Source organism: Cinclus cinclus, chromosome 13, assembly GCF_963662255.1.
Source record: "Cinclus cinclus chromosome 13, bCinCin1.1, whole genome shotgun sequence".
Taxonomy (NCBI): Eukaryota; Metazoa; Chordata; class Aves; order Passeriformes; family Cinclidae; genus Cinclus; species Cinclus cinclus.
This window is the reverse complement of record NC_085058.1, coordinates 5,895,924-5,909,725: the sequence shown is the minus strand read 5'-3', so window position 1 is coordinate 5,909,725 and position 13,802 is coordinate 5,895,924. Positions and strand designations below refer to the sequence as shown.

The 13,802-nt window shown below is 42.7% G+C and overlaps 1 protein-coding gene across 3 annotated transcripts in view; it reads right to left on the bottom strand.

Moving 5' to 3' along the window:
- The window catches only part of RORA (RAR related orphan receptor A), a 357,182-nt gene that overhangs the window by 18,549 nt on the left and 324,831 nt on the right, over positions 1-13,802 (bottom strand). For all 3 annotated transcript variants that reach the window (XM_062501320.1, XM_062501322.1, XM_062501321.1), the window contains one exon: positions 2,381-2,466. In XM_062501320.1, coding sequence (XP_062357304.1) covers positions 2,381-2,466 — 86 coding nt within the window. The remainder of the gene's footprint in view (positions 1-2,380; positions 2,467-13,802) is intronic.

The window sequence follows — 13,802 nt, the reverse complement described above, 5'->3', positions numbered from 1 at the left end:
GCTGCTCCCTTGGGACAGCCACAGCCCTGCTCCTGCCATCTGATGCACGGGGTGGGTTTGTGGCAGAACCTCAGTGAACTTGTCTGGGACTGTGCAGGACATTGACTGCAGGAGCCAAGGCACAGGACTGGGACCAAGGTCTTTGTAGCCAAGTGCTTTTTACAAAGGAAGCTTTAGCATAATGTGAAGAGCAACATAAGCATGCTCAAACCTGCAGCAGTCATAGCCACAGAAAAGCTGGGAAAAGAAACCCATACCAATCCACACCTGGCTGCTTTGGCAGAAGCCAAGCTATGCCAACCTTTTCACCAGCCAAAATAGTTCTCTTGGGTGAGACTTTGTTGACATTACTGTGGAGGAGTGTAGCACAAGCAGAATCCATAAACCACAGGAGAACATTTTAAACACTTCTTAGACCACATCGTGTAAATTCTTTCTGTGACTTCTGCCCACTAGCACTACCCCAGTCTGTCACTACTTGCAGGTCATCTGGGCTCTGCCATTCAAGAAGACTGAGCTTCTTTAGGAGTGAGCTTCTCAAAGGAAGGTAACTCGGTTAACTACGTTGATACTAATTGGTGATAAAATTCCAAAATTGTATGGCTACAAAACTTGCCTGTGCTCCTTCAAGAGGAGGAGAAAATGCCTACGTCATTCACCGGGCCACTGTCTTACTTCTCACACTGCTTTCAAGGTTCAAATGGGTTCCAGTGTGCTGAGCATCCCTTCTCTGCCCTTCTCACCAGCTGACCATTCTGGTGGATTTCTTAGAAGCAGAGGATTGCACAGAGCTCCAAGAGAACTTGATCCATACAACATTTGAAATAAAATAATTTGTTCTAAAACACTGTTCTAAAACATACTGCACACACATTTCTCACTAGGTGCATGAAGATGAAGAAAGAAAAACACACCTGGCAGCTTCCCTGTCCTTGGGCTCCTGCTCTGCAAGAAGCCTCGTGTGGGGAGGCCCAGCCCAGCATCAGCACCACATTAACCCTGCTGTGTCTGCCCTCAGCTTTGGATGCAATGGATCTCTCCCCAGGTACTCTGGTCCCAGATCATTTAAAGAGCTCTCAGACCCTGAACATAACTTGATCCTTGACAAGACAGTCAAACAGCAGAATTCTCACAACAAATGTCTGCACTTCCCACAGCTGAAATTTGACAAAGGCTACTTAACAACATAAAGCTGGAAAAAGTCACCACTTTGTTATCAATGCATTTTTAGTGCACTTCTTGCACTTTTCCATAGCAACAGCAGTCACAAAGGGCAGAGGGTGCTGTGCCCATACCATTCCAAGATTCTTACATTTAATTTCTTTCTTTCATCGTTACCAAAACGTCCACAAGATTGGGAAGACGTGTTAATGAAAACACAAAAAAAACTTCCTGGGAAAAACACAAAAGAGAACTTTAGAATGTGAATGCAAGAAAGTTGCATTTTGAAGATGGGTTGTGGTATCAAGCAAGTCAGGAGAGTAGACTAGAAATTATCATAATCATCAATTCTTCACACCTCAAGTATGGATTAAGAGGAGAAAACCTATCAGTATCAGATTGCAACATGCATCCATGAAGAGAGCAACAAGCCAGAGCACGCTGTGCACACTGTGTCACCCCAAGCCAGTACTGTGATTCTGCACTAGAGATCAAAAGGAGAGATCAGCTTCACTCCCACCTGGTGTTGGCTCTGTCCAGTTTAATTCCTGGTTGTGACAGATGCACTGAACAAAACAGAGATGCTTCTAGTGCAATCCTTGTTCACTAGATTTACCAAAGGTACAACTCCAGGAAAAACTTCAAAGCCTAAACCTTACACAGCAGTGATTGCCCTGCAAGGAACAGGCAGTGCTCTCGGCAAGACTTGAGCATGCTGAACCAGGAGCATGTGCTACTGTGAAACACCATCTCCCCTGCCAAATAGAATAGATTTCCAACCACAGCAGAGTGCAAAAGAAAACAGAGAGGAGAGCTCTCACCTATTTCAACAGAGCTTCATAGCAATTTACAGAGCAAAACCAGACAGGGAGATTAAAGAAAGCCAGACTCATCTTCCCTTGGCTGAATGCACTGAACAGGCTCTTGGTGCTGTGCTTGATGCAAATCATCTCTTCTGCTTATGCACACAAAGACAAGGTACAGCACACCTAGCACAACTGTGTGATTTTGAGGATTGTCCTAAAATCTGCAGCAGTGTAACTGCTGTGTGTGTCACAGAAACGTCCTATTTAAAGCCCAAATAAAAGCAGAATCCCCAACAATTTTATATTCAACTTGGGAGCAATGCTTGCTCTTTAAAAAAAAAAAAAAAGAGGCAAAATAATCACTATCAAAAGGTTAAATGCTTCTTTTCAGACTTAATATTTTAGAAGCTTACCTTGCAGCCTTCACATGTAATGACACCATAATGGATTCCTGATGATTTGTCTCCACAGATCTTGCATGGAATAATTTCAATTTGAGCTGCAACAGAAGCACGCAACCAGTTAATTACATTTTCTTTGAAACACCTTATAAAAGCATTCCCTGATCAGCATTTGTACAGTGAAAACTAATAACCTGCTAAACATTATACTGCATTAACTATTCATTGCTGAACTGCAAGGATCCCCTAGGGCTTTGGACTAAATTATGGCTGCTCGTTATATAATAGCTTTTGGGTTATTAAAATGGGTCATTTGAGAAGGTATTTAAGAACCCACGAGAAGGCTAGAATCAGCATTTCAAAGCCAAAAAGAATAGGAGAGTTCACATTTTGGCCAAAGAGCTAAGATGACACTAGAAAGGTTTCTTCCAACTGTGTTCATGAAAGACCATAACAGGTAATTTTAAATTTTGTCCTGTCTGGAAGCAAATGTACCACCTTTACCACAGCCACCAACATCCACCCAGCCCACATGACTGGTCAACCCTAAAGAGAAGTTATGAGGTGAAGAGCACTTCCATTTTGCATGAGAAATCCAAAACTTACCTATCTTAATTGAAAGGGAATTATTGGTACCTATTTGTATATTATCTACCACAGAACAAACAAGGCAGGAAAATACAGCTGCACTCAGTTTACTGAAACCAGAGGAGTTGGCACAGTCTGGAAAATGCCATACAGTTATAAGGCATGAAAGCCCTGATAAATGTAATTTCATACATACAAACCCACATACTGAATTCAGTTTGGTGTGTGACTATCTCTAAATCAAGCACCTTCCCATGTGACAACATGGGTCCAAGAAGGGACTCCTGAATGCTCAGGGACACCTCCCAGCTGCTTTTGGACACCACAAAAGGCTGCAGTTGTTTCGCTGGCAAGTTTGGACAGACTGTGCACAGGCAGTGCTTCAGTGATCAAACACCATCAGGGCACATATCACACGTGTGTGCTCACACACACCTAGCACAGCTGGGTGACTGAAATCCCAGGAAAGCCCTTGCTCTGCCACAGCGTGTTCGGATGAGCTGCATCAGTTTTCTGGAAGGGGCTTAGTTGGAACAGAACAAGTGCAACTCTTGCTGTGTCTGTAACTGTGTCACATTAACAAGGGCTGTTCACCCCCTTGAAGAGCTTAAATCCATTCGCAAGCTGCCCGACTGTTTGAGAGAGCTCCTCTTTCATCCAATTTATGACTATCCAGTTTCTGACAACACAAAAAAAAATCACACCTAATACTACTGTCTTAAAACACATTCACTTAACTTCAGTTGTACTCCGTTCTCAAAAAGTCACGTCCACTCCAAAAACATTGCATTTTGCATGCCATTGAATCCCTAACTGGCTGCTTATTATTAATCAAGAATCATCTTGCAGTACTACTGTGTGCTCCAATTCACTGCAGCACAACACAGCTCAGGATCTGACCCAAAGCATAAGACACACAAAGTAGAAGCCCAGAAGACTCGTAGCACAGCATCAACTGGGTTAAAACGTTCCCTCAAAATACTCTCCAGGTGACATCAAGTGCAACAACGAGGCAGCTGAGCAGCACCCAAATGGGACCTATTTGCTCCCAGGAACCCAGCAGCTAAAATACTCTGCTGGGGAAGGCAGTGCCCAACAGCTGCTCCAGACTCCAGGGCTCTTGCCAGGCAGTTCTGTATCAGCAGCTTTCCAAGTAGTCCCACACAGCAGGACACCACTTGTATCTGCTTCCATCATAAGGACCTTGGCATCCCAGACCTTTAAACCCCACCATCCCTGCAGCAGTGAAATACCTGGCTGCAATTCACAGGTGTGCTCAGGATACTTAAGGAAGGAAATACTTCTTCCCCAAAAATTTCACTTTGCTTTCAGCTAACACATTAAACACAATGGAGCAGGAAGCAAACTAATAAAAGGGAAAAATTATCTGTGTGTTGTTTCATTAATGTGCTACAGGAATTATTACTGGAGCCTCGTATGTTAATAAGCTTGTAGCAGAAAGGGTGGCACAACCTCCCCTTCACATCAAGAAATTGCAGAACAGGCTGAAATTCATGGAAGCTCAAAATTTGAATCATGTGCAGTTCAAATTCAGAGAGCAATCCTGTGGGCAGATTCCAGAATAGCTATACCAAATCCCAGTTGTGACTTTTCAACATATGATTATTTTTCTCCTCTGCTGCAGTGAATCAGCAGCCTTCTGCAGCTCCTTGGACAGGGTAGTGACTAGGCTTATCTCCACAGCTACATGGCAAGATATTTTTTATATTTCACTTTTATATACATAATTACTGCCTTATTTTGAATAAGTATAATTGGATCTAGTTTATCTACAATCTCCAGCACGTTAGTTAAATCACCCATGAAGCCTGTCTATGCAATCCCTATTTCTTAAGCAACAGGACATTTGCAGTGTTTCTGAAGGAATGTAACATGCCTTCAAAGTGATGGCCTAAAGCTAGGTTAGCAATAGTCTAAAAAGTGCCATAATTAGTCCCAAATGCATTTTCCAGGCTACTTTGCTGGTATAAGAGAATCTCCACAGATTCACAGGTTCCAGCTGTGACAGCATTTGCCCAACATAATTTTTATGAGTGCCACCACCAAATCAGATATAGTTTTAGAATTCCTGATTTCTTCAAATTTACATCTTCAAGGCACTTACTTTCAATTAGGCACACAGGATTTAAAACTGCAACTTACTGCTGCACTCTGAGATGCAGGACAATGGATGAATCTCAGAAGCACAAATCACTCGGGACTGCCACAACCAATTGTAATACAAATTAATGCACAGAGAGATCAGATCAATTACTGCTCCACTGCAGTGCCTTTGCAAATCAACTCATTGAAATGGAACCCCTGTCGCAGGTTCATACACTTCCCATTCAGCATGAAAGGACTTAAGATACTTTAAACTTACTAAATGCAAATTGCCTGTGCCAAGATTATGCATTTTTTCTTACAAGGGTGAAAATATTTTCCCCACTTTTAACTTTGACATGCAAATATGTACTTGCTAAAACCTTGTTCTTATGCAAACAACGCAGGTGGGAAATATTTTTACATGTCAAGAATATGTTCCGACTTGGTTTCTCACATTCCCAGAGTTACTTAAAGCTTCCTACTGTGCTCAAATTAACTGTACCTGTTCTCTGCTTACATTTATTTATATGGTATATTTTTTCAAGATTACACAGAATACTCTAATTCATGCTTTAGACTAGAATTAGCCCAAATTACAGTTTACAATTTCTGTCTCCTGGGGTGGTGCTCAGGTTGATTCAGGCTGGTTCATGCATGAGCAATTTCTTAAATACAAACTGCAGAAAAAATAAACTCTTGTGGTTGCTTAGGAACCACCACAGATACCCAGGTGACAGTAGTTTGTACTCCCAGATTAAAGGCCTAAGACTCTTTCACACCCTTGAAATACCAGTGCCCCACAAGCCTACCAAGGCTGTCCTGTGCCAAAGGCAGCCAAGAGGAGGAATAAAAGCCCAAACAAAGCACCAAGAGCAACAAGAGGAAGCTCGAGCACCAAGACCCCCACCCAACAAGCTGCTACAGAAAGGGCTCCTGAGAGAAGGAAGGGACCTTCCAAGGGCTGGAGGCAGCAATCCCTACAAACTGATGTCAAACAAGCTCATGTCCACAGCAAAGGGTCTCTGCCATCCACCAACACCCCTCAGTTAATGTGCCTTCACTTGGAGCTGTTCTATCACCAGACTGTCTGGCAACTGTCCTCGTGCCGTGATGTCAGATGAGCTTCCAGAAAAAGGAGCGCGTACCCCGATCTGCTCAAAATCAGACTGAACAGGAACTTGTGCCCGAGTATTACAGGGGAAAAAAAGCCAGTGTTTCTCCTCCTGAACATTTATTCTTCCTCCATCCACTGTCTCTTCACACAGCAACTGTCTGAGGTAGCTCTGGTATGCTTAAATAACACCATTGCCTCCACCTAATTCCTAGGGAACATGCCAGGAGTCAGCCAGTGAGAGCACTCAGTGACATCTTCAGCTGCCACCTGGAACAGGAGAATATGCCTTATTCCCTCGTGCTTCAGGGGAGTTTGTTCCCTGGAACAAACCTGGAACAGTTTCACTGTGTTTGCCTGCCTTTTTCAAGCTCCCTCCCCCAAACAAACCCTCTAGACAGTCTCTCCCTTTTTATTAATTCCCCACATCATGAAATGTTGCTTTATTCCTTGTCCAGTTTGTGCAGTAGAGAAGAAAACCTAATTCTGTATCTGTAAGGGAATGCACTGTACAAGCTCATCATAATCTTTGATTTCTCTCTTCCTAACTCATGGGGCAGACTCAGATCAGGGCAAGAGCCTGTACAGCCAAGCCAAGCACAGGTCACCTTTCTCCCCAGTTCTGTCACTTAAACAGAAACACACTGAACCTCAGCACAGGAAAAATGCGTTACCAGTTCACTTTGAAGAACACACTTTTCGAAAGAAAAATTGTTTTCCAAAGACAGTCTTTCCCTCCCCATTAACATTTGTGAATAAAATGCTTAATTGTCTTGGGGTAGAAAAAGGATTTTTCCTTTCCTCCTTCTGCATTCACAGTTATTTTAAAATTGTACGTGCACACAAATAACATTCTTTTCCCAATTCACAACAGGTAGGAAACCTCAGACTTGGTATCCTGAGAAGGGCTCTTCAGTGAATGCAAAAATTGGTCCCATGTCTGCCTTTTAGGGGAGATCCACCCAGCTGACCTGAGTGATCTAGAAAGCTGGGTAATCAATGAATTGTCTTGTCTGCTCTAGACTGAAGGCAGGGAAAAAAAAGAAGGGAGAAGGGCATATGATTCATCTTATTCATAACAAGCAACACGAACCCCTGAGTGGAGAGGCCTCCTCGTCACTCAATGGTGAAGGAATTTAATGATATTTTAATTCCAAGCCCAACTTTTAGAAGGTGAAAGGTAAATACTACTGTGTCTTACTGTTTCTGAATTTAAAAATTAGCATTTTCTGGAAAGGAAAACCTGTGCAGGAGGTGCTCCCTTCCTCCAGGGTACCTGGGGTCCCAACTGCTGGCAGCACTGAGACACGAGCACTTCTGTGGAGCTCCTGGTCACAGCTCTTAAGGCAGCAATGTCCAGAAATTCCAGGTATACACTTTTCCACTCAGTACAGACCAATTTAAGCATGTACTGCTGAGTCTGCCAGACCAGTCTCTACTCCTTAGAGCCTCTATGGGCCCTGTGCATCCTTCTCACATGCATGGCTTTCCAGGTAAAGCATCCCCAGCTGACCACAGCGCACAGCTGAGCTGAGGACGTGCCCGAAGGCTCCAGAGGGGTACACACAGGAGGCAGGGCTGAAGTTGGGACCTTCTGAGACTCAGGACACTGCTTAAGGAGCAATCCCTTCCCTGGCTGCAGCAACCCTCCAGAGCCCTTTCCCTGGACGTGGCTCACCTGTGCCCAGCCTCTCCGGTGTGTACGACTGCACAGCTAATTCAGAAGGGCTCTGGAATGAACATGATACATGCACAAATTGGGCCAACCTGCTTCTAGAGGGTCGTGGTTTGTGCCAGACATTCCTGCTAGTGCTGTTTGTAAGTATATTGATTAAATTAGGAGGCATACATATTCAGTGACATTCATACATATTCATTGGCTCAAACAAGGGTACTGCATGTAATGTGGTATTTAAAGCAACATGATATCTGATCACAAACTGAATTAACACAGAATGATTTTACTATATAATATTCTAATCTTCCTGCATTTTCAGCTTCATTACCTAAATAATTTGCTCTGTCATGTACCCTAAGTAATTTGAGCTGGCTGCAAATTACTCTCCGAACACCTGCAGCTTCCAAACGCTGCAGTTCCACTGAAGCGAGCACTGGTGGCAGCACAGCTCTGCCCACCCCATCCATGTACGCTGTGAAGTGCCTATCTCCACTCATACCTGGAACACAGAAACCCCGTGAGCTGCGGATGGTGGGTGCTTGGGAGACACCGGAGGCGATTTTAGAACACACAGAAGTGTCTGATCAAGAGCCTGCTCACTCCTCGTGTGAAGGTGTGTTTATTCCATACAAAATCCTTACCATGAACACATTCTGAGCAGACCCCTCTGGTGACTGCAGTGACAGACCTGGCAACAAATAGCTCCAGAGAAGAGCTAACAGAAGAGATTTGCGTCTCATGGATGTTTTGGGATCTGCTAAGGTTGAAATTCCAGCAGAAGCCTTCCCAGCACATGGGACATCTCTGCATCTTCCTCTGTGTTACAGATTCTCCTCCCTACAGCTGAGCTCAGCTGCACGTTGTCCCTCGGGGGGCATCAGACGGGGAACTTGCTCAGATTTTCAATTTTCACATCTTTGGAACTGCTGATGCTCTCAAGCTTGGCTGAAATGTTTTGGAAATGGGAAGGATTGGGGTGATGGGCAGAAAACCAAACACAAACAACATGTCCAAGCCTTGTTTCCTTAGGAAATCACACTGGTAATAAAATAAATACTGAGGTTGTACTGGTACAAATCCTTTGAAGTCTGTGGGTGTGATGGGTGGAGTAGAAATGAACATGGCCACCAAAGTATTAATTAAAAGTAAAGTATGAGCAACACCTCAAACACACAAAGCAGAAATGCTGCAATGCCAAGAGGAGCTCTGTGGGCCTGGGCACATCTGGATCCCTCAGCAGGTCACTGACACTGCACAGCATTCCCAAATGCTGGAAACAGCCATATTAAAGGAGATACAGGATAAACAGCATGGCACCACCTGAGCGCTTCTGGGGCTTGCAGGACTGACTTTGAGGAATCAGCATAAATTCCTTCAACATCTGTTTGATTTGGGCACATGGAAGGGTACAGTGCAGTAAGAGCTCATATTCCCATGCCAGGATCGCTGATGTTTAGGGTTATTGTTTTCCTTTAAGCCACAAAATTTCAATTTAAAGAACTAGAGCTTTGCTATTACATGAAGCACTGGCTTCAACAAAGACACCTGAATGTCTAATGAAAGAAGGCAAGATGGAAAATAGTTTGAGTTTTCTAAAGGGCAAAACTGTTCCAGTGAAGTTGTTGTGGTAAGGTCTCTATATTTAATGTTCTATTCAAACAGAAAATCACTGTCAACCCTTAATATCATAATAATTTTCTAAATTCCTATAAAGAAAAATCAAAATGATGTCCCAACACAAACAATCTAGGACTTCTGTAAGTGTTCAGGAACACAAGCTAAAAACTGATCTAGTGTTTTTAGAGGAAACTCAGATTATGTTTGCTCCCTCTTGTTCATGTGTATAACACTACATGATTCTAATTTTCTTCTGTATAACACTCATATCTCTCCACTGTCTTGTCTTCATCCATCCAGAAATATTTTCACTCTTTCCTGACTGAGCAATGAATGAAGCTGAAAGCAAGATGATTTGCTTTTCCTTGGTGAAGGAATGACAGGTAGAGACAACTGCAGCTTGGGACTCTGGCCACATTATCAAACCACACCACAGACCAAACTAACATCACACCACTGAAGTCCAAGCCTGGGGTCAACCAAAATAGCCAGGCCTGCCACATTCAAAGGTGTTCTGTTACCCATGAGCACAGATGGAAAGTTCTTGGGACATTCAATCCCTTGGTATATCAGGGGCACGCAATTAACATCTCCCACTCCTCAAAATCTACGGAGTTCCCCAAGCTCCATCTTTGTTACTGCTTTCATGAACTTACACACAAATAATGAAGATGGCAGAAATACACACCAAGAGATGTACAGCTGCAACAACTTCTTCTGGGGGGTCCCCTTTTGTCCCTCACCAGGCACAACAGACAGACACAACACCACACAGCAGCCAAACTTCGAAGACTGATGATTTCTACATGGTCAGAATAGACTTCCAAATTTCATAAAACACCAGTTTGTTTCTGCCATATTTTGGCTTCTCACTTTCTTGGTGGCTCAGGTGCTCATGAATAAACATTTAATTATTTCATTTGCCTCTTCTTCTCTGGTTGAAAATTAGCAGAAGTTACACTAGCTACAATGAACACAGCTTGGGGCATAATTAATTTCACCAGGCTAAATGGAATTCTTGTTAAATAATGCCATTCAGACAAAGTTTTCATAAGAAAAGAAAACACAGTGACACTGAAATAATGTGATCTTCTAATGAAATATAATATAGTTTTAATCAAAGCTCTGAACTGCATGCCAAGAAATAGGTGCTGCAGAGACTGTAATCTCACTAGTGCTGCTATGCTGTGAGCATGGGGATGCTAGTTGGTTTTTTATTTCCTCTATCTATGTAAGCAGCATAACAATCCTTTATCTCTACTTCCAGCTACCTCAGATGACTGGTACTTACTGTCAGATCTTGAGTTTTGGTCTTATGATCCTAGGGACTAGTGAGCAGAGCTCCAGCCCCACAAATCTGCAGCATCCTGTATTTCTGAGAGAGAAGCTGCCACAGAGCTGTACAAGAGCAGTGCTGGTGGTCTGAATGTCTATTACCTTCCTTTTTCACTTTCAAAAGCAAAGCTTAGAGATCTAATGACACAGATACAAAACATTATTCTTGATAAAATGACACAAAATGCAAGTTTTGGGAGTAACACAGGTGTGAGCTATTACCACAAAAACTGCCAAGCAATGACTTTTGCTGCTCTAATTTGCTACTACTTCTATCCAGTAAGTAGCAAGCTGGAGTTTGTGTGAATCCATTGTGTTCGTTTTTACAGGATACCGGAGTTCACTTATGTTTTCACATTCTTAATTTCTTCCTACACATGATTACTAACCTGGAGCATTTGTCAAGACAAACACCTGCAGCAGGGCACAAACACAGTCCTGCTGTGATCCAGCCACTGGGCTGCCCAAACCAGCCAGTGCATATGGTCTGTCAAATGAAAAATAACACTGAGAATGGAGCTGGGGGCCAACACGTGTGTGCACCTTGAGGCAGTAAAACTGGCCTTGAATGCTCAATCACACTGAGGTCTCTTGTAGTCTCTGCCACTATGTTCTCTTGCATTGGGAAAAGCAAATCTATACCAATTTCTCCATCCTGGTGTCTGTATGCTGGTCTTTCACTATCTACCACTAATGGAGAAGAAAACAAAAAGTGAAAGCTGCAGGAGAATAGGATTAATTTATTTGCTGGAGTTAGCTAGACAATATGAAATGAATTCTCTCCCCCTTTCCTTCAAACATAAACCTGTACTGAAAAGCTTAAATGTATTTGCACTTCTGCCCCATTTCCTAAATCTCTGGAAGAAACAAATAAAAACTGCCTTAAATAAAGAAACTCTTGAAGAAGCACAGCATTTTACAGTGAAAAGTCCAAATTATCCCAACATTTTTTCACCGATTAATGCACAGAGCCCCCATCCGATGTAACTTCCTACTCTCAAGTGTTGGACCTTGTCTTCTGAAAACTGGAACTTGTTAACTCCAATACTGTGCTCCCACTTTCTCTTCCCTAATTAACTGCACTGGCTTAGGGGAAAATCTGGCATTTCTGTTTATTCGCTTGTGGTAGGAAACCAAAGAACTTATCAACCACTCACCAATGTAAAGCAGCACTTCAGCAAGGCAGCTACAACACAGCTGTAACAGCTCAACAACCTTTCCCTGAATTAGTTTTCCTAGGCTGCAAGCAGCCTTTCATGACCAGTTCTCAGAAGGCAATCATTCTGGCCCCTGTGTCCAAGTGGCAAGTTACCATATGCAGGAGTACCTGAATTACAGCAGCGTTCATTAAGGAAAGGTCTTTTAGAACAGCAGTAAAGAGTCTCTGACCTCCTTTTATACAATATGAAACTTCCATCACTGGATTTGTTAAGAAGCTACGTACACTTGTGCTATCCACTTGCAAAATTGCATCTCAGTTCAGTGATCTTATTAGGCTGTCTACCAGAACAGACCATACCTGATTAAAAAAAATCAACAAGGAAATAACAAAACCCAACCAACCACACAGACCTGACAAAACCCAATCATTTGCAACATAACGTCAAAATTATTTACAATTTCAACTACACCTTTCTTTAGCAAGGTGACAGGACCAGAACCTGAGGGAACTACAATGATCCTACAGCACCAACTGACTGTGGGTAGGTACCACTGCAGCCTCATCACCTGAGCAAATGTGCACCGAGCTGTCAGACCAAGCACTAACAATTCCACACAGCTCCTTAGAAGGCTGTCTTTGATTAGCAACCCATCCCCACCACACGTTCTCCATCACAATGCTTTCCTTGGTACTTTCCATTTGGCCAAGTCAAGTTCCACTTCAACAGTTTGAAAAGAGGAATATGGAACTAACTCAGAACGGCTGACAAAGCAGTGGGAAACCAAAAAGTGTCCTTTCACAGTGTTTCCCATGATTCTGCCCTGTCCTGCTGTTTTGCTGGGCTGCATGGATTCTACAAAGGGCTTGGCCTCTGCACAAATTGCAGGATCTGTCACTGTGCAAGGAGAAAGGGGACTCTGTGCAATTAAGTTAAAGCCAGAAAAATGCAGCTGGTGCAGAAACCACATCCCTACAAGAGAGCTGCACTTTGATGCAAAACCACTCCATACCTGAATTTAATTCTAGAAGAAAAAGTTGCAGGGGAAAAAAAAAGTATTTCACCCAGACTAGAAACTCTATAATTCTGATGTGACTGCATCTGCATTTTTAAAATATTTTCTTTTTGGCTGTAAATGAATTTGATGTCAATAAAAAGGCTTCCTTTGATGTTGTATGCCAAGTAGAGTCATTAGTTTCTCACAAAGGTGCACTCTAAATGTCTAGTTTAAATTTTCAGTTTCAGATGATTCATCTAAGAGATGAACAATAACAACCAAAACCAACTCCAAAAGTCTAAACAGTAAAAAGCCTTTTAGCTGTTTTTACTCAGTCATTTATTAACTCCCTCCAACACCTCCTTCTGGATTCATCACCCAGCAGCCAATACAGAGTGTGAAATCTTCAACACCATCTGTGATTAATGGCTCCTGTAAGCAAATCACAACCAGATCCCCTCAAACTTCACACAAGAAGTTCTCAAGAACTTCTTCTTCTCAAGTATGGACAAGAAGTCCATACTCTGCATCTTTCTAGCCTGACACAGGGTCACTCATTTTTAATAAAAAGATGTTTACCATTATTTCCAGTGTATGAGTGTGGTTTTGTCACAGCTCCTCTTTGTGAGTCCTCTGCAGAGGTCAGAGGATGAGTGAAACGGAAGGACACCAGAAGAAGCCACATCCTCAGCTACTCCTCCAGGTTTTGAAGGAGGAGCACAAAACAGATGAATATACCCATGTTTCCTCCATTTCAAAGAAAATATTACTGAAGTTCAAAACCAAGCAGTGGTTTACAGCTGATAAATGTTTCCTGATACATATTAAGACACTAGCAAATA